Source organism: Schistocerca americana, chromosome 1 (genome assembly GCF_021461395.2).
Source record: "Schistocerca americana isolate TAMUIC-IGC-003095 chromosome 1, iqSchAmer2.1, whole genome shotgun sequence".
Lineage (NCBI taxonomy): Eukaryota > Metazoa > Arthropoda > Insecta > Orthoptera > Acrididae > Schistocerca > Schistocerca americana.
This window is the reverse complement of record NC_060119.1, coordinates 660,240,979-660,268,877: the sequence shown is the minus strand read 5'-3', so window position 1 is coordinate 660,268,877 and position 27,899 is coordinate 660,240,979. Positions and strand designations below refer to the sequence as shown.

The following is a 27,899-nucleotide window of genomic DNA, read 5'->3' as shown; positions in this document are numbered from 1 at the left end:
TCATGCAAAAATATCACAAACTGTTCATCAGGACACTTTACTAAAAAGTATTACAGTTTAATTCATCTGCACATCTCTTATCATACACCAATTTGGGGCAGTGCAGCTAATATACATATAGATATACTACTTCAACTGCAAAAGGAAGTGATTAGATGCATTGGAAACCTGATAAAGGGCACACAATGCTGCAACAACAATTTTTGATAACTTATCCAGTGATATAAAATGTTTGACAGATAGCGAAGTAAGATTTGAAAACAAACTAAAGCAGTTTCTCCTTGACAACACCTTCTACTCCGCAGAAGTATTTCTATACTGTACTGTGTAAAAGGTGGCAAGTAGGAATTACTGATTCACATCTGTTGACATTTAAAAACAACTTGCCTTTATGAATGTTCAGCTTTTAACCATATTTAATAATTAAGTTGCAATTTTCATTCAAAATGACTTGTTCCTTATCATTATGATTTATTGTCCAAATGATTCATGAACATTGAACTAACTGACTCTGTACATATATGAAGCTATTATGTTCTAAAAAATAAACTGCACAGCTATGATGAACAAAAATGAACATAATTACAGCACTAGGTGTAAAGAAAACTACCACATGTATACAGACAGTTCAAATAGCTCTGAGCACTATGGGAATTAACTTCTGTGGTCATCAGTCCAGACTTAAGTGGATGCATATTTTATAGGAAACTTCCAAGCAGTATTAAGAAATTAAAATCATTATCTGCTTTCAAACAAAAGCTGTCATCTGGTCTCAACCTGCTGTTACAGTATAAAAAACTTCTTAGATGCAAATACACAACATTCTTGAACAAGACATTCTTCTGCAAATTCCAAGTAAATAGACATTGTGCTAACCACTGTAGCTAAGTACAATTGCATACATTTTTGCTTAACTTTGTCTGATACTACTATGTGTAGGGCTGTTTGTAATCTTATTTATATGATGTGAACTCTAAATCTCTTCTACAAATGGCTGAAAATTAGTGTATATTTATTTTTTTATGTAACTACAAAATACGTTGTAACACATCCTGATGTATGCAATATCACTACCAAAAGTGATTACAGAATGCATAAATAAATGCCCAAATTGTGTTGAGGACAATATTCAGGTTTTCCTTTACATTTTATGTAGTGATTTATGTCTGGTTGTCTGTTGTGATGATCTCCTTAATGACTTTCTGGTGGTGGTGCCTTGTCAGCATATCTGGTAATCTTATATCGGCTTCAAGGTGGATTTTACCTTCAAATACATGACTATGATGGTTCTGGGACTGTACATTTATAGAGGGATTACCAGCTGGTATAGCTGCCTTTCACTGCAGTTTCTCTGTGTGCTAGTGTTACATTAACCAAGTTTCCAATGCATTCAGCAGGTACCGAGAAATTCTGCTACAACACACTGGATTTCCTTGGATGTGTGAGGATTGTAGGTTAACCAAGAAATTCTGCCTGCTGATAATGTGCTTTTATCTGTGGCGACACTGAGAGGGTTATTTGTATAACTGATATTGATGATATTGGCCAATTTGCTAGGTATTCACACTCTGTGTAAAGACTACCTAGTCTGCATACAGTGCGAGCAGCTTGCAGTCTGCAATTGGCATACAGGCCATTTTAAGAGTGCAGAAAATTGTCTCCAATGGTGGCCCTTGTGGCACATCAGCAATGACGTTTGACATTGATTAGACCCTCACACAAATGAAATGTTTTACCATGGAGATACATCCAAGGAAATGGATGTGAGACATTGGAACTCCTTGAGTGAAACTTACAGCCAATGATGCACTTTATTATAATAATAAGAGAGACAAAGTCTAAAGCATTGCAATCACGATCTGTAGTCGATGTGAATCTACAGTTGTGTTTTGAATCTTACTAGTATGTGGAACCCATAACAAATAGGTGTAACAAGGGATACAGAACGTAGGCAGAGAATGGCAGCATGACTGCTCACATGTGCTTGGCCTGTTTGTTTAAACGATGACAAAGAATATGCTACAACCCCATGTGTATTGCTCAGATACAGATCATAGGGACAAAATTAGATTAATTACAGCATGCCCAGAGGCATTAAAACTATAATTCTTTCTGCACACCATACGTGAATGAAATGGGAAGAAACCCCAATAACTAGCAAAATGGGATGTACCTTGTAGACAGAAGCAGTCCATTAATATTATGTCACATCAGTAGTAAAGTTACATATGCTTCATACATTTAATAAATGTGAAACAATTTATGGGGAAAAATTTTAGAGGATACTGTGGGGACTTTCTTTTTTTTTTCAACAGTTTTAATTAATTTGCATTCCTGAACATGAAAATAATTAAAAACTGATCAAAGTGGAAAATATTGGACATAAAGAAGACATGTATTACTCAGTGATACATCCCATGTTAAGGTATATCATCATTGAATGATCATCATATATGATGCAACAGTCAAGAGAGTCTAGTAAAAGTGAAAAATACACTCCTGGAAATTGAAATAAGAACACCGTGAATTCATTGACCCAGGAAGGGGAAACTTTATTGACACATTCCTGGGGTCAGATACATCACATGATCACACTGACAGAACCACGGGCACATAGACACAGGCAACAGAGCATACACAATGTCGGCACTAGTACAGTGTATATCCACGTTTCGCAGCAATGCAGGCTGCTATTCTCCCATGGAGACGATTGTAGAGATGCTGGATGTAGTTCTGTGGAACGGCTTGCCATGCCATTTCCACCTGGCGCCTCAGTTGGACCAGTGTTCGTGCTGGACGTGCAGATCGCGTGAGACGACGCTTCATCCAGTCCCAAACATGCTCAATGGGGGACAGATCCGGAGATCTTGCTGGCCAGGGTAGTTGACTTACACCTTCTAGAGCACGTTGGGTGGCACGGGATACATGCGGACGTGCATTGTCCTGTTGGAACAGCAAGTTCCCTTGCCGGTCTAGGAATGGTAGAACGATGGGTCCGATGACGGTTTGGATGTACCGTGCACTATTCAGTGTCCCCTCAACGATCACCAGTGGTGTACGGCCAGTGTAGGAGATCGCTCCCCACACCATGGTGCCGGGTGTTGGCCCTGTGTGCCTCGGTCGTATGCAGTCCTGATTGTGGCGCTCACCTGCACGGCGCCAAACACGCATACGACCATCATTGGCACCAAGGCAGAAGCGACTCTCATCGCTGAAGACGACACGTCTCCATTCGTCCCTCCATTCACGCCTGTCGCGACACCACTGGAGGCGGGCTGCACAATGTTGGGGCGTGAGCGGAAGACGGCCTAACGGTGTGCGGGACCGTAGCCCAGCTTCATGGAGACGGTTGCGAATGGTCCTCGCCGATACCCCAGGAGCAACAGTGTCCCTAATTTGCTGGGAAGTGGCGGTGCGGTCCCCTACGGCACTGCGTAGGATCCTACGGTCTTGGCGTGCATCCGTGCGTCGCTGCGGTCCGGTCCCAGGTCGACGGGCACGTGCACCTTCCGCCGACCACTGGCGACAACATCGATGTACTGTGGAGTCCTCACGCCCCACGTGTTGAGCAATTTGGCGGTACGTCCACCCGGCCTCCCGCATGCCCACTATACGCCCTCGCTCAAAGTCCGTCAACTGCACATACGGTTCACGTCCACGCTGTCGCGGCATGCTACCAGTGTTAAAGACTGTGATGGAGCTCCGTATGCCACGGAAAACTGGCTGGCACTGACGGCGGCGGTGCACAAATGCTGCGCAGCTAGCGCCATTCGACGGCCAACACCGCGGTTCCTGGTGTGTCCGCTGTGCCGTGCGTGTGATCATTGCTTGTACAGCCCTCTTGCAGTGTCCGGAGCAAGTATGGTGGGTCTGACACACCGGTGTCAATGTGTTCTTTTTTTCATTTTCAGGAGTGTACTATGATTTATATTATATCATTGCTCTTAAAAAGTATGGTGGGTCTGACACACCGGTGTCAATGTGTTCTTTTTTTCATTTCCAGGAGTGTACTATGATTTATATTATATCATTGCTCTTAAAAAGAAATATCATCAGCTTTGTGGAGTTTTCTTGTGTTCTTACAGCAGTTGATGCATTGGTGCACATGAAGTCAAAAAGCCCAAGGAACACTACAGTGGCTTATGTATTCAACTTATATGTTTGTAAAGGATGTTGATTATTAAAGAGCCTGTCAGAAACCAAAATAATAAAAATGACAAAACCCTTAAGAAAAATTGCATTGTTTAATATACTTGTTTACAGTCTTAAATGACAGTATTACAAGACACAATACATTGATCTATCCTTCAGATAAACCATCAATACAAATAGAACATTTAAAAATTACAAATTTCACAAAAAACATAAAAACCATTTTGTCATAAGAAGCTAGATATATGGCACAAATATGTGCTAATACAACTTCCTGATTCTTTTTTAAAAACAATACATGATGAATAAGCATTACACATACAAAACATCTGTAAATATGTAAATTTACATATCAAAACTGATTTATAACAGTGAATTTGTATTAGTAAAAGATTTCAATATACTGGTTAATAAGCTGCTTCCTATTGCCAATATTTAGTTTGTTTACTTGAGAACAATTTCCCAGGTCATTGTCACCGGAGGCTACAACTGCTGTCAATATGAATATAAAAATATATGTTTTATGCAGGCTAGTTTTGCATCTGAGCTTATTGTACTCTTCTTCTTCTTTTAAATACTATCAGTTTTAAACGTGTTTATATCTTACATCAGTGCACTTATATTATAAAGCTTTTCCAGTTTTATTAGTTAACCATAGACGATATTCACAACAAACACAATTACATGGACATGTTAATAGAAAAAAGTTTCACATATAGCTGCACTAATTCATTCAATTCAGTTCACTTTCTGTGGTTCAAGTTAAAAGGAATTATAAGTCTATAAAATTATAATCTTAGATTTTTTTATAAAGCAAATGTTTAAAAAATAGCGCTTTCATAACAAAGTAATACAAACTGTAGAATATACACCACTGCATCATAGGTAGACTACATCTGACCCTAACTAAAGCTATAAATAATTTACAGACACACATGCCAGAATTTTAGCTTTCTATTTTCCACATAAATCAAACATTTGTTAACAGTATCTGACATCTGTCTTTGCAGTTACCAAAAGATGTGCATTAATTTTACCACAAGTAATTAATTTCATTCACTTTAACCATCAGCAATCTGGAAGCAAACATATTTACAATTTTGGTTTGCCTCTGGATTTAAAAATAGTATGTTACAAAAGATGTATTAGTGTGATTTTTAACTACTGCATTTTTGTCTGTTTCTGTCAATAAAATTGGACACTATTATATCTTTTGCAACAAGTTGCCTTTATTTCTAAAAGCTAACCAATATTGAAAATATATTTCATTTTATACCACTGATATTGTTTTAAATGGATAAAATGAAATGAGTATGGCAACATAAAAAAGTATTGTGAAATAGTTTAAAAGACGGATTCAATATACCTTTAATAATTGTAAAGCAACTTACAGACACAATGTTCAAACATTAATATTTCTTTACAGGGAATGCTCTTACAAAGCCACTCTGCACCTGTTTTAAAATACTCCGTATAGAGTGAGATGGAGTGAGTTGTGGAATGGGAGAGAAGATAAAGGTACAAACTGCAATAAGCCAAAAGGAATAATGATTATTATCTGCATAAGTGACAAGAGAGAGGGAGAGAGACAAAAGGCTGCCAACATGGAAGAATTAAAACAAATGGAATTATAATACAAAAAAGGCAGGTATTAAAGTAATTTTTCCTTTATCTGTGTATTCACTTCTTTATGGTGTTTCTTTTTACCTCCTTACTTTGTCTCTGATTGTAATTTCCCTTCTGAGGTCCCTCCCTCCTCCCATTTTTCAAAATCTTCTACTCCGCCCCTCTTCCACTCAACATTCACCCCAATCAAACATTAGAGGAAACTCGCTAATCTCAATTTCCTAAGACTCCAAAGGAAAATAAAGTTGAAGAATATTGTCAGTTCTGGTACATATGTGTGTATTGTCCGTGTATACACCAGAATGCTCATTTTACTTGAAACTACAAAGAATTTGCATTTTATAGAAACAAGTATCTCTACAAACTACACACAAGACCTGTGCTATAATCTTTGCTTTCGAGTTTATTTATGAAAAATGTCACCTGCAAATACAAACCAGGTTGTAAAATTTTCCAAAGGAGAAAAACACACAATGAATAATAGCAAAGATGAAATGATAAACAATTCTACACTAAAAAAGACCATCAAGAGTACAGTACATTCTAATTAATTACAAGAAAAACTTCTTACTGTAGGAGAATGTTGTGTGTATTCCTTTAACAAAGCACAATTCTGTTGAAATAAATGATCCTCAAAAATTCATAACATATTTAAAGTTGCTGAAACAAGAGGTTACCTGTGACATATTAATCTGGGCTGGAAATAATCCATATACCAATCAATCATGATTTATATACAAACATATATACCAGATCCTCTCTATTTTGTCTGTTCTACACACAAAATATTTTCTAAATAATAATTAAAAAAACCTAACAGTTTTACAAACACACAATTTTAGTGGAATAGGTATGTGGTTCACTTTAAAGAAAAACAATGGCGTATTCTAAACAGCACCACGTATGCCCTACTACAAAGAAACACATTTTGTCACAAATTAGAAAGGCACATATACTGACAACAGTACCTTTCAACCTACTAATGAAAAATGCAGTAATTTATCTCAGTACAATACGACAAGCACTTCACAATTCTCCCATTTATTCTCACAATTTATTATTTTTATTATATAGGAAAACTACACAAACAGTGGTGTGCTGTTTTTAATAATGCGATTTATATTAAAGCACCAACAATGATTTACAAATATCTACATTCAATGAAGAGTATGTTTGTAGCTGACTCACATGCTAGACAGAAGCACCAATGACTTGATTAAAAAATCTCTCTGCTATTTACATGGATTCACAAAGTGGAGTTGTGAAAAATAGTGATAACACCGTATACATATCTGTATTATATTCACGTATATGTGAGCATATAATTTGTGATTTTCAAGCATGAATAGGTTTTTCTTAGGTTTGGCATTTGCACACACAGCCCAACATGCAGAGATAAAGTCAAAGGAAACATTTTAAGACACAATAACATAATTGTAACAATAGCAGAAGGAGCTACTGAGGGAAAGAATCATGAGGGAGAAACAGGGATATCATATATGCAGCAGATTATGGATGTTGTGGGAAGTACTACGTATGTGGCAATGAAAAGGAGGGTAGACAGAAGAGTAGAATGGCTTACTGCTGCAAAGCAATATCAGGGTTGAACACTAAAGAAGGAGGTTTGCCATGCTTCAGAATCTGCAACTTTTAGGAACATCTTGCTTAATCAGTGAGGAAACAATGTAATTAGCACTTTAGATGCAGCCTCTGGAAGTCTGGCAGTGTGTGTGTGTGTGTGTGTGTGTGTGTGTGTGTGTGTGTGTGTGTGTGTAGGCATTAGTGGGAAAGAACTCATTTCATACAATGCCTATGATGACCTCCCATATAAAAATTATAACCGTAGGCAGCATTAAATCGATATACGTTAAGCGCAGAAGACTACACACACACACACACACACACACACACACACACACACACACACACACACAGCAAACCATATCATATTTCCTTGTGCAAATATCTATATAGACAAGACTATATACAAATTTATAGGTTAATGCCAAATTCAATGCATATATCCAAAAAGAAATAAGACATCCTTGTAAATTTTTACTGTCTAATTTTATACCTGTACTTATATCACATTCATTCTAATGGACATATTTTCCTCCAGAATTATTTCTGCATGTCACTTTTCATAACAGGAAATAGAATGTCACATTGACTTCAAGCACTTGCCACAAGTTCAGACAGCTTGAGAGGCAACGTATCCCAAAATTGTGGTTTCAGTTTCCCTAAGAATATACAATCAGTTATTGTCTATTACTAGTGTAAATATGGGCAAACGTAACACATATTCTCTCTAACAATAATGGAAATTCCTGGATGGAATTCTTTCTCTCCCTGTCTCCCCCTTCATGTGCACCCCCCCGCCCCCCCTCCTGTTGCCACTCTCTCTAAATTTCATATTTGCTCTACCATTTGAACAACTTTCACCTTAGTGTGCACCTTCTGAGTCATCTGTCAAAGGACCTACCTCACACTATCCCATTACTCTCTCCTCATCTTGTGCATCTTTGTCTTATCACTGTCCCACCTCCATCTACCCAGACAAATGCTCTCAATTGGACAATTAACAGTCTCACTGCAGCTATGTGTGTGTGAGTTTAGCTGTCTGTGTGGTTGTGTGTAAGAATGTGTGTGTGAATGCATGTACTTTTGCTAGGGAAAGAGCAAGAGCTCAAAAGATAGTGCAAATATTATTTCCTGTTGCATGTTTCTATGCATCAGACACTCTCACCAAATTTTCAAAGATATTTTGAAAATAGGGAGTAAGTGCATGTGACAAGAACTTTGAGAAATTAAGCCAAAATGAATACCAATACAGAGTATCCTATGCCATGCACTGTATAGTGGCATGCAGAGACTAAATTATTTGGTATGTGTACAAAGTCTAACTGTGAAAAGAAGGTATAAAATAACCATTAGCTTTTGTCTTGAAATTTTTCTATGATAATCAGTTGCTAGTAATTTTACTTTAGCACTGCAGGCCGTAGATTCTAAAGGAAAAATGAAGAAAAATATGATAATGTACATTGTACGTTGTGAGGGAAAGATGAGTACCTCATTAGCCATACTGTATCTATGTTAATTAACATGAGCAGTAAAGATTTGTTATGAACAGATGACACAAACAACTCTTTAGTGCGACCATCGGAAAAAAAAACGAAATATGAAAGGAATTTTTTCAGTCAGATACAACTGAAACTATAGGCCTAAAAATGACTGAGTGCAAGGCACATTTGTTATGTAAATAGTGAGTCTTATTATGAACTACTGAACACATGTTGCTGCATGAAAACTTGACATTTTTTAAGATTTTTGCCATTTTCTTTGAATATAGAAGTTTGTTTTATGCCAGGTGTACCCAAGAGTATCAAGTCTGTATGTGCAATAAACATTAAAGTACAATAAATATTTTACACTCTTGCTTATAAGACATGAATATTCATGTTACGCAACATATTAAAAGCTGTGATTGGCTCTGAAATGATGGCTACAGCTATTTCACAACTTTTGTTGGAGTTCCAGAACTCACTATGTAACTCTTACACAGTATTGGTGAGCACTGTTTCCACAGTTTTATAAATGTGCTGGCTCATCAGTTTGAATTTTTAAACTACATACATTTTGCTCGTACAGTTCCAGGAATATTTACTGGACATGTATCTCGCTAGAAAATAATCCATGCATTCAATCACCCTGAGATCATAACATTTGCACAAATGACCAACTAAAAAACTAAAAACAATGAAGTCCATCAGAATAGAAACCACAGTTTTTGTTCTTCTTGCGCTATTATGGTATTTGTTCAAGGTATGCTTCAATAGTCAAGAAGATAAAATACCACAATGAGGCCTTATTCTTCTGCATAAATACTGAATCTTGAAGTTTTGGAACTGGAAACTGTTCCTTCAGAAGGTATGAAAAAAATAATAGAAAAGAGCAGCATAGGAAGAAACAATAAATAGAGCAAAAAAGTGACAATATATGACAACAGATGAGATTCTAGACTTCTGATTTGCTGTCTGGTGTTTTATCCAGGATTTTCTCTTGCTTTCCTGCTTCATTATTTGCACTCTTGTCTGTTAATGTGTTCACTGAGTATGGGTTTTGGGAACTTTAACATTCGATTACCTTTCTCAGTCCCCCTTCATTACTAAATTAAGCATTTTTATCCCCACAACTTCAAGATTCAGGGTTTACATCTGTTTTTATTTAATTATGTTGTGATCCTTATACACAGTAAGAAGCTGTCCTTTGTTTCCTGATTTTGGTTTATGGGTGCTCTTCTTTTACAACAATTATTACAGTAATTCAGACCTTCCACAAAGAGTAAAAATTATTTATTACATGAGCTCTGAATGATTTATAGCACTTGTTTCCCCCCCCCCCCCCCCCCCCCCCCTCCCAATATGCCAACAGAAACATTAACTCCATAAAAATATCTTTGTTGCAACAATATACAAAATGGTGATACTTTTATCACTAAATAACAACAACCTAAAAGGTAATAGTTTTCTCCACCTCTTATGATAAACCATAAAAAAGTCATTTGCTGCCTGCAAAAAGGTGAATGCAGAATAATATATAATAGAATTATTGCTACAGCAAAAAGTTCTTGAGGACAGTAACTGAAAATTAAGTTGTTCAGATCCTCTCCTTCCTCATATAGAACAAACATGCATCAATTAATGGTTTTATTGTGTTGCCATTGGCTGCAATTCAGTTCCGCGAGTTTCTCTTCTGGCAATACTTGATGTTTGCCAGTGGCCACCTTCAGGATTTATCCTCTCATCCTCACAAACACAAAGGAACATAGTGTCTATCACAACCTGCAACAAACATATGGAGATATCATTATCTATTTAACATGCTGTTCCACATGATGTCTATATTCTTATGTAAAACAGATTCACTAACTTTACTTCAGAAGGAGACTAGCACAATTATTTTAAAGGCATCCTATACTAAGGTGGAAACAGAACTGTGATGTTGGATCTAGAATCAGAGATTAGATCTGATTACATATACTTTATGTTCTGTGGATCATTAGTGAGGGATCCTCAAAAATAAAGAATTTGTCTTAGAACAAGAATACATACTAACAATTATATAGAATAGAATAGCACAAAGAGGAAGCACTCAGCAGCACGCAAACACATTTAAAGTACATTTAAAAGTAGACTAAGCTATTTGGATCAAATTCTTCTTAGATGTAGAAAAAAACACCACACACCCACCCACCCACACACAAACACACACACACACACACACACACACACACACACACACACACACACACACACACATACGGCCACTGTCGTCCTCAGGCACTGAGGTCCAAATGCAATGGGCAGCAATCCCGGCTGGGATGGACTGTGGAGTACAGAAGAGCTATAGAGAGAAAAAGGAGGGGGGGGGGGGGGGGGGGGAGAGGGAGGGCACAGTAGGGTTGGGGGAAGATGCTATAGTGCTGCCTGCAGGAGTGTGCAGGATATGGTGGTGAAGTGTCTTGGACTGTTAGGAGACAATCAGGAGGCTGCACTTGGGGGAAAAATGGAAAAGGGGAGAAGCAGAGAATGGAAAAGGCTATGCAGGTGTGCTGGAGGGATAGCAAGCAGGAATGAGAGCAGGAGAGGGTATAGAGGCAAATGGGGACAGGGACTAGTGCAGGTTGAGGGCAGGATGGTTATGGCGTTGAAGGATATGTTCTAGGGAGAGTTCTCACATGCACAATTCAGAAAAGATGGTGTTCGTGAGAAGAATCCAGGTGGTGCAGGTTGTGAATTAGTTGTCAAAGTACAGCACACAGTGTTGAGTGGCATACTCAGCAAGAGGGCAGTCGAGCTGTCTCTTGGTCACAATTTAGCAGTGGCCATTCATGTGGATAGTGGGCATACCTGTGTACCATACCACAATGTTTGCAGTTAAGCTGGTAGACAAGTGGCCCTGTGTTTGATGGGATAGGAGAAGGCAGAGCAACCTGTGACACCAGGCATGTGGTCTATCAATTTAGATGCAAACACAGTGCAGCATTTTACAGAGGCATGACAACTAACGAGCTGTTTGTCTGCAGAAATAGCAACTGCACAGCCTCCAGACACACTTAACAGCCCAGCATCCTGTAGCCACCACCTCCCCGCACAATCCTCTGCTGCACTACAGTATCTTCCCCCACACCTACCCTGCTATCCGTCAGCCTCCCCACCCTATGCCTGTACCTCCCACTACTATCCCCAAATGAGGTCAATGCTCACCTGTGCTGGAGATGATAGAGGCCCCCCCCCCCTCTCTCTCTCTCTCTCTCTCTCTCTCTCTCTCTCTCTCTCTCTCTCTCTGTGTGTGTGTGTGTGTGTGTGTGTGTGTGTGTGTGTGTGTGTGTGTGTGTTTGTTCTAAGTCTGAGGAAGGACATTGTCCAATACCTTAGTCTACTTTTAAATATACTTCAAATGTGCCTGTCTGCTGCCCCACATCTCTATTTTGTAAGGAGCAGGCTATTCTATTTCACTCTCTATTGCATTGTGTTACACCATCCTGTATTTTCAATTGTTTGAAGAATACATAATATACATCTTCAAACAAAAGAGACATATGATAATGTTCCTTCTTCAGATCCTAAGTTATTTGAGTCTAACTGAAGAGGAATAAGTAAAAAAATTTAAGCAAATTTTCATTAAAAGGTAATAACAAACTTGTCACTGAACATGTGGATGTATAACAATTCTTGGGCTATTGTACACATGCACTGAAGACGTGCAGAAGCCAGATTTTGTGTAATACAAATTATGTGATATTATTAATAATAATATATGCATCAATCTGTTCTACTAAGAAATTTGTCATGGGAGTACAAGTTGGCTACCAACAAGTACTTAATTCTTGTGATCTGTAAAGTGAATAAAATAGTCTTTGATTGCTGGAAAATCTTGCCCCGAGTATTTCACAAATTGTAAATACTTTAGGTTCCTCTTAAAGTAAAGTTTATTAGAAGCTAAACTTTTAATGGCTGCTGGCCAGTTATTGAAATGTGTGTTCCTGAATGATATACACATTTCTGGACCAAAGCAAGTCTCTTTAAATCTCTATGCAGATTATCCTTGAAACTTTCAGGCAGATTACAACTGTGTGTCAGATCGAGACACAAATCCAAAACCTTGGCCTTTTGAGGGAAAATTATCTACAGACTCAACTATCATGACTCACAAACCACCCTAATATCCTTAATTCTACCAGCACTTTAGCACACACTCCACTGTAGAACTGAAAATTCATTCCACATTAAACTTATTTCTACCATCGATCCAAATGATTCTATCTATGATTTTGAATATTTCCTGTTTCTTCAGAGTTATAGCCAATACATGACTACACTTGAAAAATATGCCAATATTATGAAAAAGATAGTTGCTACTCACCATATAGTGGAGATTCTGAGTCACAGGTAGACACAACAAGAAGACTTGTCAAACAGAGCTTTTGGCCAAACAGGCCTTCATCAGAATAAGACAAGACACACACACACACACACACACACACACACACACACACACACACACACACACACACACACATGAAGGCCTATTTGACTGAAAGCTTTGTTTGAGGGTCTTTCTGCTGTGCCTATCAGTGACTCAGCATCTCCGCAATATGATGAGTGAAACTGTCATTTTCATAATATTGTCATTATGCTATCCTGGATTTTCCACTGTTTGACTTTTCCTGAAAAATATTTGCTCTATATGACCAAAAAACTTCAGTTATCTATTGCTATTCATTTGCAACATGCCAGACATGAATGAAATGCAACGTGTTGCCCCTTTTTGGTATTGTAGCTGACTTCAATCTTCAGGACAGACTTAGCACTAAGTCTTGATTAATGAACAATGATATTGGACCCATACTTCCTGAAACATGGTGGACAGTTGTTGCTTGAATTTTGGATGAACTGAGCTGAGATGCAACTGACACCATAGGTGATCCCAAAGAAGTCTCATGAGTATGAGAAGGGCACTGAGTACTTCAGTCCAACAAATTGCACTGCCATCTGACGTGTGTACTGCTAAATACCACAGCCTGGCTATTGCTAGCTAGTGTCTCACCAGTCACTGAAACATTCAGTTATGTGTCATTTGACTTCGCCTGCTTTACATATGTGATTTGAATTGCTTTCTGGATTGTTGAATACACACAAGATGACTTTGCCGCATTCAGGACTTGGTTTGGTTATTCATTTGCTTTGCAATCTCCACTGTGATTTACCTTCAGAGCAACAACTGCAATAAGAGCATTAGCAAGGAAGACAGTAGGAATTCCACTAGGAACAGCAGACAGAGCTGTTGTAGCTCCTGTACAACCAACAACAGTTAGCAGTTGCAGTTTGCTCACCTCCTCATCGGCATCTCGCTTGTTTCAATGAGGTAGACAAGAGGTGGGAGGTCTATTTACATCATTCTGTCATTCACTGCAAGTCAAGTCAAGTCAAGTCAAGTCAAGTTAAATAGCTGACCCTGAGTGTCACTGTGTGCTCTCACTGTCTTCTAGTAGTAAACAGCACAAAGTGGTGCAAAAAATATGCCCACTCTTTTATTCTAGTAATTTGACTTTTTCTAATGTTTGTGATCTTCTGATTCATTTCTATGGTCACTAAACTCACATCATCACTACTAGGTTCAAGTTTAATCAATATGTTAAGCAATGTAAGCACACCTATGCTGCGTGGGGCTGACTCACAAGGCTTGGCTCGCAAGTGTGGTTTTTCTTGCAGAGAGTGTGGCACGTCATATGCGAACCAACATCCCTTTATCTGTGATATTTTTGTCCATCTTGTTCCTGATCGAGAAATTACAGCAAAGGCTTTAGAAATTGGCTGGTTGATTTAGGGGAGGGAACCACATAGTGAGGTCTTTGGTCCCATCGGATTAGGGAACAGAGGGGAAGGAAGTCGGCTGTGCCCTTTTGAAGGAACCTTCCTGTCCTTTGCTTGAAGCGATTTAAGGAAATCACGGAAAACCTTCAGGATGGCCAGATGAAGGTTAGAATCGTCAACCTCCCGAATGCGAGTACAGTGTTGGTTGGTTGTTTCGGGGAAGGAGACCAGACAGCAAGGTCATCGGTCTCATCGGATTAGGGAAGGACGGGGAAGGAAGTCGGCCGTGCCCTTTGAAAGGAACCATCCCGGCATTTGCCTGTGCGAGTACAGTGTGCTAACCACTGTGCCTCCTCGCTGGGTTGGCTTTAGTAGCATGATCCCGACTTGAGTGATGTTAAAAATTGTCATAGCTAATGAAGTAACTGCATCAGTGCATACTACACTCCTGGAAATGGAAAAAAGAACACATTGACACCGGTGTGTCAGACCCACCATACTTGCTCCGGACACTGCGAGAGGGCTGTACAAGCAATGATCACACGCACGGCACAGCGGACACACCAGGAACCGCGGTGTTGGCCGTCGAATGGCGCTAGCTGCGCAGCATTTGTGCACCGCCGCCGTCAGTGTCAGCCAGTTTGCCGTGGCATACGGAGCTCCATCGCAGTCTTTAACACTGGTAGCATGCCGCGACAGCGTGGACGTGAACCGTATGTGCAGTTGACAGACTTTGAGCGAGGGCGTATAGTGGGCATGCGGGAGGCCGGGTGGACGTACCGCCGAATTGCTCAACACGTGGGCCGTGAGGTCTCCACAGTACATCGATGTTGTCGCCAGTGGTCGGCGGAAGGTGCACGTGCCCGTCGACCTGGGACCGGACCGCAGCGACGCACGGATGCACGCCAAGACCGTAGGATCCTACGCAGTGCCGTAGGGGACCGCACCGCCACTTCCCAGCAAATTAGGGACACTGTTGCTCCTGGGGTATCGGCGAGGACCATTCGCAACTGTCTCCATGAAGCTGGGCTACGGTCCCGCACACCGTTACGCCGTCTTCCGCTCACGCCCCAACATTGTGCAGCCCGCCTCCAGTGGTGTCGCGACAGGCGTGAATGGAGGGACGAATGGAGACGTGTCGTCTTCAGCGATGAGAGTCGCTTCTGCCTTCGTGCCAATGATGGTCGTATGCGTGTTTGGCGCCGTGCAGGTGAGCGCCACAATCAGGACTGCATACGACCGAGGCACACAGGGCCAACACCCGGCATCATGGTGTGGGGAGCGATCTCCTACACTGGCCGTACACCACTGGTGATCGTCGAGGGGACACTGAATAGTGCACGGTACATCCAAACCGTCATCGAACCCATCGTTCTACCATTCCTAGACCGGCAAGGGAACTTGCTGTTCCAACAGGACAATGCACGTCCGCATGTATCCCGTGCCACCCAACGTGCTCTAGAAGGTGTAAGTCAACTACCCTGGCCAGCAAGATCTCCGGATCTGTCCCCCATTGAGCATGTTTGGGACTGGATGAAGCGTCGTCTCACGCGATCTGCACGTCCAGCACGAACGCTGGTCCAACTGAGGCGCCAGGTGGAAATGGCATGGCAAGCCGTTCCACAGGACTACATCCAGCATCTCTCCATGGGAGAATAGCAGCCTGCATTGCTGCGAAAGGTGGATATACACTGTACTAGTGCAGACATTGTGCATGCTCTGTTGCCTGTGTCTATGTGCCTGTGGGTCTGTCAGTGTGATCATGTGATGTATCTGACCCCAGGAATGTGTCAATAAAGTTTCCCCTTCCTGGGACAATGAATTCACGGTGTTCTTATTTCAATTTCCAGGAGTGTATATGCTACGACTCCTCTGGTTTTAACTTTGTCAGTAGTATTATTCGCCACTGTGATCTACGACCATCCGGTGACTTCCCATCAACGTCATCATCTGATTTACCAAGCACCAGTTCATCCAGTAATCTGACAACATGGGATTCAGTAGTAGTTAGTACAGTAGCTATCAATCCTCCACCCTCGTCATTGATAGATGCACTCAAATGTAAATGGTTTGTCAGCCATTTGTGTGTCTCAAAATGAGCAGATGCTTATGCAGGATTTTCCACCCCATTATCATCAAAGGGCAGAAAGTCTGTGCCGTCAAATCATGTCCAGATTGGAGGCCACACCATCAAAGGCATCACTGTCCTTTCAGGATATCATCTGTTTTGTATGCCACAAACCAGAACACCTAGCAAATGCCTGCCTTGGCCACCAAGCATCAACAGCATTGGCGATCAGCATGCTACATGTTATCTTGGTAGTGCCCATGGCAGCAGGAGGAGGTGTGTAGCTTCTCTTGTTGCAACTGGTCATTAATGGGGTGACAGCAGTTTTTCAGTTGGGCACAGGTGCAACCATGCCTCTGATTAATGGAGACACTTACTAGTGCACTGGCTACCCACAGCTACAGTCTCTTCAGTGTGAAGGAGTGATGTACAATGACCAGCTGATCCTTTGCGAGGTCATTTCATCGTCCATGTTAAGTATAAAAATATAGCACTTCAACTGACCTTGCTTTTAGACAAGTCTTGGATTACAACTAACATTTTTAGTTTACACACTATTTCACTTTTTGGTTTTCAAATTCAGGACCAGGTAAATCCAATTTCAAATGTGATCCCATTTACAAAACTTAATACACTGTGTGCACAATTTAAGCAGCTGTTTGAACCTACATTAGGTTGTGCAACAGGGTTCCAGGTCCACATATCCTTAAAGCAATTGGCAGTGTCGGTTTTGCAGAGCTCACCCAGTACCTTCCGCCACACATACACAAGTTAAAGCAGAACTAGACATGTTGCACAGTTTGGGTGTTATAACCATAGTATCATCTAGCCAGCAGGCTAAGCCCCAGTTCATGGTTAAGAAACCTATTGGATCACTTCACATCTGTGGTGATTTAAGATTACCATTAATGCCCAAGTAAGTGTTAATTTGTATCCACTTCCTTGACCGGAGGAATTATTGGTTAAATTGACTAGGGCCATTATTTTTTGAAGACAGATCTCACTGATGCCTACTTTCAGTTGCCTGTAGATGATCAGATGAAACAGCTTTTAGAGATTAATATACCATTCAGCATCAATCATTATAACAGATTGTCATTTGGAGTTGCAAGTGCTCTCGTGATACACTACTGGCCATTAAAATTGCTACACCAAGAAGAAATGCAGATGATAAACGGGTATTCATTGGACAAATATATTATACTAGAACTGACATGTGATTACATTTTCATGCAATTTGGGTGCATAGATCCTGAGAAATCAGTACCCAGAACAATCAACTCTGGCGATAATAACAGCCTTGATACGCCTGGGCATTGAGTCAAACACAGCTTGGATGGCACGTACAGGTACAGCTGCCCATGCAGCTTCAACACAATATCACCATTCATCAAGAGTAGTGACTGGCATATTGTGACGAGCCAGATGCTTGGCCACCATTGACCAGACACTTTCAATTGGTGAGAGATCTGGAGAATGTGCTGGCCAGGGCAGCAGTCGAACATTTTCTGTATCCAGAAAGGCCCGTACAGGACCTGCAACATGCAGTCGTGCATTATCCTGCTGAAATGTAGGGTTTCGCAGGGATCGAATGAAGGGTAGAGCCACGAGTCGTAACACATCTGAAATGTAACGTCCACTGTTCAAAGTGCCGTCAATGCGAACAAGAGGTGACCAATACGTGTAACCAATGACACCCCATACCATCACGCTGGATGATACGCCAGTATGGCAATGACAAATAGATGCTTCCAATGTGCGTTCACTGCGATGTTGCCAAAACGGATGCGACCATCATGATGCTGTAAACAGAACCTGGATTCATCCGAAAAACTGATGTTTTGCCATTTGTGCGCCCAGGTTTGTCGTTGAGCACTACATCGCAGGTGCTACTGTCTGTGATGCAGCATCAAGGGTAACTGCAGCCTTGGTTTCCGAGCTGATAGTCCATTCTGCTGCAAACATTATCAAACTGTTCGTGCAGATGGTTGTTGTCTTGCAAATGTCCCCATCTGTTGACTCAGGGATTGAGACGTGGCTGCACGGTCCGTTACGGCCATGTGGATAAGATGCCTGTCATCTCGACTGCTAGTAATACGAGGCTGTTGGGATCCAGCAAGGCATTCCGTATTACCCTGCTGAACCCACCGATTCCATATTCTGCTAACAGTCATTGGATCTCAACCGACGCGAGCAGCAATGTCACGATATGATAAACCGCACTCATGATACGCAACAACCCGACCTTTATCAAGGTCGGAAACGTGATGGTACGCATTTCTCCTCCTTACACAAAGCATCACAACAATGTTTCACCAGGCAACGCCAGTCAACTGCTGTTTGTGCATGAGAAATCGGTTGGAAACTTTCCTCCTGTCAGCACATTTTAGGTGTCGCCACCGGCGCCAACTTTGTGTGAATGTTCTGAAAAGCTAATCATTTGCATATCACAGCATCTTTTTCCTGTCGGTTAAATTTCGCATCTGTAGCACATCATCTTCATGGTGTAGCAATTTTAATGGCCAGTAGTGTATTTCAAAGATATCCCCAACTGCGTTAATAATTTTATGTTTTGTTACTTACCGGGTCCATGTGGGAGAAGCACCTACACAATCTACAGATGAAGTTTGAGCGATCCCAAGCCTAAGGTCCGCATTGTTGCCTCGACAAATGTAGCTTCTTCGAGCCAAGTATCACGTACTTAGGACCTATATTAAGTAGTGATGGGCTCATACCCACACAAGATCATTTGATCCAATCACTAACGTACTGACTCCTAAGAACCTAAAGGAACTACAGCTATTCCTCAACAAAGTAAACTATTATGGATGCGGCCCATGTTTCCCATCCCAGTCAACCAATTGTGTAGAAAAAGTGTTAAGTCTACGCGGTCACATGAGTGCCAGAAGACTTTCATGCAACTTAAAAATGCCTTTGGTAGGCTCCTTGTTTAGTGATGCCCAAATCAAGATACAAGCTTAATGCTCGACATTGATGCATCAGATTGTGGCATTGGTGGCATGCTGTCCCAAAATATGCTAGTGGCAAACAACAGATCACCGCATTTGCATCTAAAACATTAAATGCTGCACATATAAATTATTTGCAAATTGAGAAGTGTTGGCTATCACATATATCGTGTCTGGAAGTTTCATGTGTATCTTTATTGTGCCAGTTTCATCTGGCCAATCACAAGTCCCTTATTTCATTATTCTGCCCTTACTCAAAAATTACTAATGAAATGGTGCACCACCTGTGATAATGGACATTGCTCCTAAGTAACTATACCTGTGAGATTCATTATCACCCACCTCGCAGCTCTCCAATGCTGACGCACTTTCCTGATTGCCGTGCAACCTGGATGCCAAACTTCATAGGCTTGAGGCATTGCGTTTTGCCTTAGATGCAAATCAGTGACTTATCCTTTACAAATTTTTGAGTACAGCGCATGAAGTAGCGGCAGAAACTGACCGTCATCTGCTCCTGTACAAGGTATTGCTTGCTGTTAAGGTGGGGCTGACTAGAACATTTGCCTAAGGAGACAGACCTGGAATGGCACTCCTATTTTTCCTTGTGGCACATGCTTAATGTCACTGAGGGGGTCATTTGTTGGCTACAGATAATGCTGAATGCCAGTGGTAGTTCCTCCCAGATCATGCCCCCCACATATTGATGGAGCTCCTACACATTGGACACTGGGAAATGAAGGCAACAGCACAGCATAACATGTATTGGCCTGCAGTTGAAGCTGCCTTTTGAACACATCCATCTGGAACTGGCAGGTCTGCCCCAACAACCAGTCAGCCTCAGCACAGCATTTTGACCTACGATCATGCCCTGACCATCTCTGGCATAGAGTGCATATTGATTTTGCTGGCCCATTCCAGGAAGCACTGTGGTTGCTTGTTGTTGATGCCCCCTCTAACTTTCCATCGCAAGGACAGCTACAACTACTGTGGCAGCTACTTCCATGCCCTGTCCATCATATCTGCAATAGAAGGGGCACTTTCCACCCTGGTTTCTCGCAACAGCCCTCAGTTCACAGCATTTGTGTTTCATGATATTTGTCGGCAGAATAGAATTGAGTACCTGACCACTGCCCCTTTCCATCCTGCATCTAATTCGAAAGCCGTGTGGATGGTCAGGACATTCAAGATGCAGATGTGCAACTACTGACAACAGCCGACTCCAGTGAAGCACTCACTAACTCTCTGTGAATGGACACATCCTAGCCAAAATTCTACATGGGTGTCAACTATGCACCCTATTTGATGTGTTGCACCCAACTCAGTGGACCCACCATCCTCGTCTATGTGGTCTCCCCAACTGGGCTCATACTTTTGGCCGTAACCCTGGGTGCACCCAAGGCATTGTTATTAGCAATAGGGGGAGACAGATGTCCAAGGCTGAGGCCAGCCAGGAGCAGCTGGTCCAGCAATGGAGTGCACCCTGTCTGACACACCATACCTTCTTTCGCCTCCATCAGCAACTGGGCATTCCATCATCCTCAACTACTCCAGTGACAAGCCATCCCACCAGCCTGCCTCTTACTGGTACAAGCTCCACCTCATATTAGGCATCAACAAGAAGTCAAAAATGACAAGTAAATGAAGTCAAACACCTTTTCTCCCTATGCTGCTTCTGGCTCCCACACACACCCCTGGTAAACCCCTACCCTCACCATTGGTGGAGGTTGAACATTATAGACCTGTGGTGTCCATGGAGACCAACCCCTAATCCCCTACAGGTGGATCCAAGTTGTGTCCTGGACCCCATAATTCAGTCAGGACTTCCACAGATAGTGCTGCTACCCACCCCAGTTGATAATGAGGGCCTACCACAGCAGCCTTTGAGTGGGATTCCTGCAGTTCTCCTTCTTCCTCAACAAAATTGGCATAGGCCGAGGAGGGGTTTAGTATCCAGCGGTGATTCAGATTCTCTGTATAGCCCAAGTATGAACAGAGAGAACACGTTAGAGATACTCAGGCTCCAGGAGACAGATGCGGCTTGTGCATGTGAGAGGCACAGCCTCCACAGCAAACATGATGAGGAACCACCCTCTGACAAGTGTTCACCGATAAATACTGCAGGCCAGTCTCTTATTAGTTACTGATGCTTTTAGTTATGCACCATTCGATAGTCGAGTTTTGACCTTTTCTGATTTGGATTGCTCTCTGGGTTGTTTCATATGCTTAAGACAACTTTACTATGCTTTGGACTTGTTTTAGTTATTCATTCACTTTATGATGTCTGCTATCACTTACTTCCTGAACTGCCTGTTTTATTTCGTTGGTCTCTAAGTTGCCACTAATGTGGGTTATTGTACACTGTTTTCTTCTGTCTATGGGCAGAGTAGGATAGAAGATGGAGTGCTGTATATATTCAAAACTTAGTCATCCCTGAATTCTTTGTCCTTTGTCGCTCACTATAAAACCATGGACAGTCTTCCTTTACATTTTAACGTATGTTCTATCACCCTGTCCCTAATTCTTGTAAGTGTTTTCAACATATTCGTTTCCTTGACAATTCTCTGCTGAGTACCACCTAATTTACTGTGTCTTAACAGTACACTTAATTTTCAACATCCTTCAGTAATACCACAATCCCAAATGCCTCTTTTCTCTTCTTTCCTGGTTTTCTGACAAGTGCTGTTTCACTTACATACAATTCTGTGTTCCAGATTTACAGTCTCAAAAATATCATCACAAAGTCTGATTTCATACAAGTTAACTTCTGTTGGTGAGGGATGATCTCTTTCTCCCTACTGTATGTATCTTATATATGCCTTGATTCATCAGTCATGTGTTATTTTGCTTTCAAGATGGCAGAATTCCTTCACTTTGTCTGCAATATGGTCTCCAATTATGATGATACGATTTTGCTATTCCCAGTTTACTGCTGCTGCTCTCTCTCTCTCTCTCTCTCTCTCTCTCTCTCTCTCTCTCTCTCTCTCATTTATTCTGTGCTCTGTAGACTGTTTATTCAATTCAACATGTTCTGCAATTCTTTTATGCTTTCACAGAGGAAAGTAACGTCATCATCAAACCAAGAAAACAGAGTACTATAACTTCACAACAGAAAACTGTCACTATGATCACTATGTTGCAACAAAAGTTCCCTGCAATAATGGCACAAATATCAAATTATTAGTTTATTCAGAATGCTCAGATCTGAATGCTCCTAACGAGTAAATTTCTTTGTTCATACAAAAAATGAGTGTAGGGTGAGGAGTCAGTCATCTTTCTCACCTTCAGTCTCCTTTTTCTACACTGTCACCTATTGTCATCTTTTAAAATATTTGACACCTTTTTCAACCTTTTCTTTCCTTTTAGGAAGGAAATTAGTTATTTTCCTTCATTTACAAGTTTCTGTATTCATATTCACTCATTTAACTTTCTGGAATGATTAATTAATGGAAGACGACAAAATCTAACCTGAGGGGCCTCTGAAATTGAAGATAGATTGTTCCTTTTTAATTTTTCGGCATTATTTTATATTGTTCACAACTGTTATTTGTGTCAAATGATCCTCTATTACAACTGCTTACATTTTTTTTTTTTTTTTTTTTTTTCTCCCCGGATTCATAATGAGATTGCTGCTGCGATACTTGTTCAATTTTGAAAATAAACTTTTCAAGATGGGGTAAAATATAAATTCCTTAGTGAATGGCTTGAAACGACAGATAGTTCGAAAAGTAAAGTCTCTGCATGGGGAGAAAAGTTAGTGAAAGTGAACTATTTTGCAATGTGTGTTCTTGCTCTATACTGTACGAGGCAAGGGTTTTCAGGCAATTTTTAACAACTTCCTTTCAAGAAAACATAAGTGTAACTTTTAAATTAAATGTGGACCACAAAAGTTGCATTTAGAACTTTCAGATCAGACACAACATTCATGTTCAGTACACGCACTAACAATATTCATGTTAAGTACCACGGATAGTTTTGCCAGCGCTGAATCTATTTAGACAATGAAATTACTGATTTACAACTACTTTATCGATTTCTCAAATGATATTTATAATGTTTTCTTCAAAACATCCTCTGATAGTATTTCTAACATTTTTTCCAGTTTCATCTACGAAAATGAGATACCTAATGACTGATGAACTGAAGTATTTAGGCTATTAGATAGTGATGTCCAGGAGACTTGGGGCAGGCAACTTATAAAAATCGGAACCTGCAACGTTCATACAATGTATAATACCTATGCAAATGCTTCACACAGTTTATGTGAAGAAATATTCATATTTCTGGTAAGTATTTACCATTGTTTTGATGGTTGGCCTGTTAGCTGGGAAAAATGTGAAGAAATTCAGTCCAAGTTTAACGTTCCACATCTCAAGTTATTGAGGCATACAACCATATGTTGGCATGCTTTAGGACATTCAGCCAACAGGATTTTGGAACAGTGAGATGGTATTCAATATTATTTTTTCCAATGAGAATTCTGCTACAGCTCAGTCCAAATCCGACAATGCCATTGTGAGTGCTTTAAAAAATGCCTTCAAATGAAAGTGTTCCATAAGTTGATCAGGCTTCTCAGGCCCTATGGAAATGTGGACACAAAGACATGTAGCATACCAGCTGTTATGTAAATGGTGTTTGGCCTTTTACATCGGCAAGGCTACAACCAAGTTATCGCTTAGGATGAATGGGCATAAGTAGAGACTGTATACTGGCATCACACAACATCCCATTGCACAGCATGCTTTACAACATGACAGTTGTGACTTCGGTGCCTCTTTCACCACATGTGCCATCTGGATTCTTGCCCCAGACACTAGTTTTTCAGAACTCCACAAGTGGGAACTGGTGCTACATGTCAGTTTTCGCCACCCATCTGGCCTTAATAATTTCTTCAATCGTGGCATTTCTTCATGGTAGCTATTGCTTTCTTCTCTTGCTTTTCGTTTTCTACATCTTTCATTTTCTTACCTGTCTATTTTTCACCATCCCACTCCCACCTCTATCACATACAGTGTACTTAGCTTTCCACTCTTATCAACTTGTGCATGATGTTTTAGCAGTAATCTTTGTCTGGCGTATTACCCTATCTTCCACCTTTAGCCTCTCACATTTTCAAATCTCATCCGGTGCAGTCCCTGACAACCAGTCTTTCCTTCTCACCCTGTCTGGTAAGTCTGACCTAACCTGGCATTCTGAGAAACTTTTCCACACGCCACTCTTTTTACTATACCTCACTAGTCCTTTTCCTTCGCCCCTCCTCCTTCCTCTTCAAATCTTCTGCCAGGAAAGGAGCCACTGGCTCTGAAAGCTTGCAAACTTTAATAGCTTGTTTTCAATGACATAGAAAATATTTCATTTTGGAGCACAAATTAAGAGAAGACAAGGCAGCAATGACAAAGATTTCTAAACAGTGTTATGATTGTGAGGGATGCTTTGAAACAATACCCACATTTTCTTTGTGTGCCCACTGACTCACAGTTCATTATGTATGGACAGCAAGCACATGTAAATTATACTACTTGTAAGGAAGAATGTGAAAGTAAAAGAAAACTCGAGTGAGACAAAAGACCAAAAAGAGATACAAAACCAAAGGCATTTTGAAGAGAAGCTTAAAAAATGAATAACATGAAAAAATTGACTATGAGACAGCTGCTCTGAAAGAAAAGATAAAAGGACACCAACTATCTCAGGATGCAAAAGAACTTCTCTCTCAGGCTTCAGCTAACCTGAAGAAAGCAGTTGAAAAAAATTATTTATAGGCAACGAAATTGGCCCAGAGTAGGTTTGAGGATGCATGGATCATGAAAGTAGAACAAAGAGTGTAAGAAAGGGAGGCAGAAATCATTCAGAAAAATCCTGAGAAAAGAAAATTTACTAAAATTACTTCTTTTTTGGGTAAGATTCCAAAGAAACAGTAACCCAAAAATATTTTATCGATATTTTTTCAATACTGACGTGCAAAATGTTGTTAGATGTAAATATGTTATGTAGATTTTATTTGGGAATTACAATTACCTTCACCAAATTACCAATACCCAATTACCTGCGTACCTGCATATATTAATAACTTTGTATGAAGAAAAAAAAAAAAGAAAAAAAAAATGAGTGTTTCCCCTCCAGGATCATAATGGAGAAATTTAGTATGGTCTTCACTGCCTTTTTTGGTAAGAACTATCCAAAATGAAAACAATTCATTTGGGCCATACCTGTTTATTGAAATAATGTGTCGCCTTTTAACCACCTTTTTAAAATATTTTATCACATTTGAATCACCTTGACCAAATATTTTGTCACCTTTTTCAAGTACCACCATGGCACCTCACCCTGGGAGTGGATTTAAAGCTTCCCAGATACTTTCCATTACATTTTGAAAGGACTGCTGGGTGACAGTAACTTGTTGCAAATTATTTCAGTGTACCTGTCTCTTACACAGAGTACAAAATTTCTCAGTGACAGAATTCTTTAGCCCTCAGAAAAATCTCAGCACTTCTGGAATCCATCAAACACAATGCAGTGCTGAGCATGGCAGGAGGATTCAGTGTGAGTGCAGTAAATCTTAAACAGAACAAACTACACACTCCATTCAGCAATGTATTGTGAAGCAACAGAGGTGTGCTAGACTGCTCCAAGCCAGTAAATCTGCTACTGAATAATACAGTATTTCATCTGGTCATTTAAACTATAGTGACAGGAAAGTTGTGGTCCATAAATTGAACTTTTGGGACTCATCATCATCATGACATAACTAGAATTACAACCTTAGGCTGACCTGATATAGATTAAGTGAGCTTCCCCCAATGAGGACACTCAAAGTGATATGCACCATTAGAGCATGTGCTATATTATATGCACTCCAAATGTGTCAGAGGGGACTTAAATAGAGGATCTTCGTGTATTTTCACCAGTATTCACCTGAAGAGGCCAGAAGATTCTGCATCAAAATATTGTGGCAACAAGTAACAGACATTGTGAGGATAAGTTACCTCATTGTGATCTACAGCTCTAAGTAGTCTGTGAACCCCTGACTTGTTAATATTCTTCTTAGCTGTAGAATAACTTAATTTTTACTAAAAACCAGGGCTTGGTAACTCTGTTCTTTTAAGGCTTTTACTGTGCCTTTACATACAAAACATATTATGTGATAAGCATCTTGTTACAGGAGACCTTCTGAGTAACAAATAACCAGCGTTTTTCCAATACATACATATATACATTACTGATATAAATGTCTGGTCACGGGTATCCCTTGACAGAATAGCTGGTGCAGAACACTCTTTGCTGCCATTGAGTATTTTGCCCATCTTGGAATGGCACAAAGACCATGCACATAATAAAATACACAAAACAAGACTTGTCCCCTAATAAATCTTCTTACATAATAATTAAAACTTTATATTCTGAATTATTTTCCTGGATAACAAAAATGCATACAATTGTACTAATTAGGCTTGTTCATTTATATTCAAAATTAGTATGAGCTTTCACTACCACTCTTAACAAAATTATTTATTTCCAAACTTTGGTTACAAAATATCTGGAAAATCTCTTACCCTCACAACATTCAGCAGTTCTCTTGAAATTTCACAGAACAAACTACCTACATGCTAACAAGTGTAAAATCTCTGACAGAAAGCTAAACTGTGCGGAGCACATTCACTCAACTTTTTCCAATGAGTTTTCATGACAGTACTCACACCTACGGTACTGATATACTGCACTTGCATTTATAGATCTCCAATACCAAGTCTGACACATCAAAATGTGCAGTCAGTACAGTGTCTGGAGTCAGTGTATTCACTCAATGAAACGATACTTACTATCTGTTCACATTTGAGTTTGTACTTTATATTTTGAATTATACTCACTTCACTCTATGGAAGCCACTTAAGATCTCTAAACAAAATCACCAAACACTGTCAAAATGGGTCAATGAATTTCATGTTTAAAATACTCACAATTAGATAAAACAAAAGCAGTAATTAAAAAGATAATCAGTGTGAATGATTTCCAGTATCTAAGTGGCAATAATACAACTGGAAGCAAAATTTAGAGTTCAATTTCATATCAGTGTCAATCCCAGACTGGAATTGGATGAGGATAGGACAAGATATTGGACACAGCCTCTTCAAAGGAAGTATCCACGAATCTGCCTGAAGTGATTTAGCAACACTGGTGAATATCTAAATCTGGTTGACCTGAAAGGTATTTCTG

At 40.3% G+C, this 27,899-nt stretch overlaps 1 protein-coding gene across 2 annotated transcripts in view; it reads right to left on the bottom strand.

Annotated features, from left to right (window-relative positions):
- Nucleotides 1-10,313: 10,313 nt before the first annotated feature.
- The window catches only part of LOC124608316 (choline transporter-like 1), a 176,501-nt gene continuing 158,915 nt past the window's right edge, over nt 10,314-27,899 (bottom strand). For both annotated transcript variants that reach the window (XM_047139977.1, XM_047139976.1), the window contains exon 15: nt 10,314-10,619. In XM_047139977.1, coding sequence (XP_046995933.1) covers nt 10,485-10,619 — 135 coding nt within the window. In that variant the 3' untranslated portion in view covers nt 10,314-10,484. The remainder of the gene's footprint in view (nt 10,620-27,899) is intronic.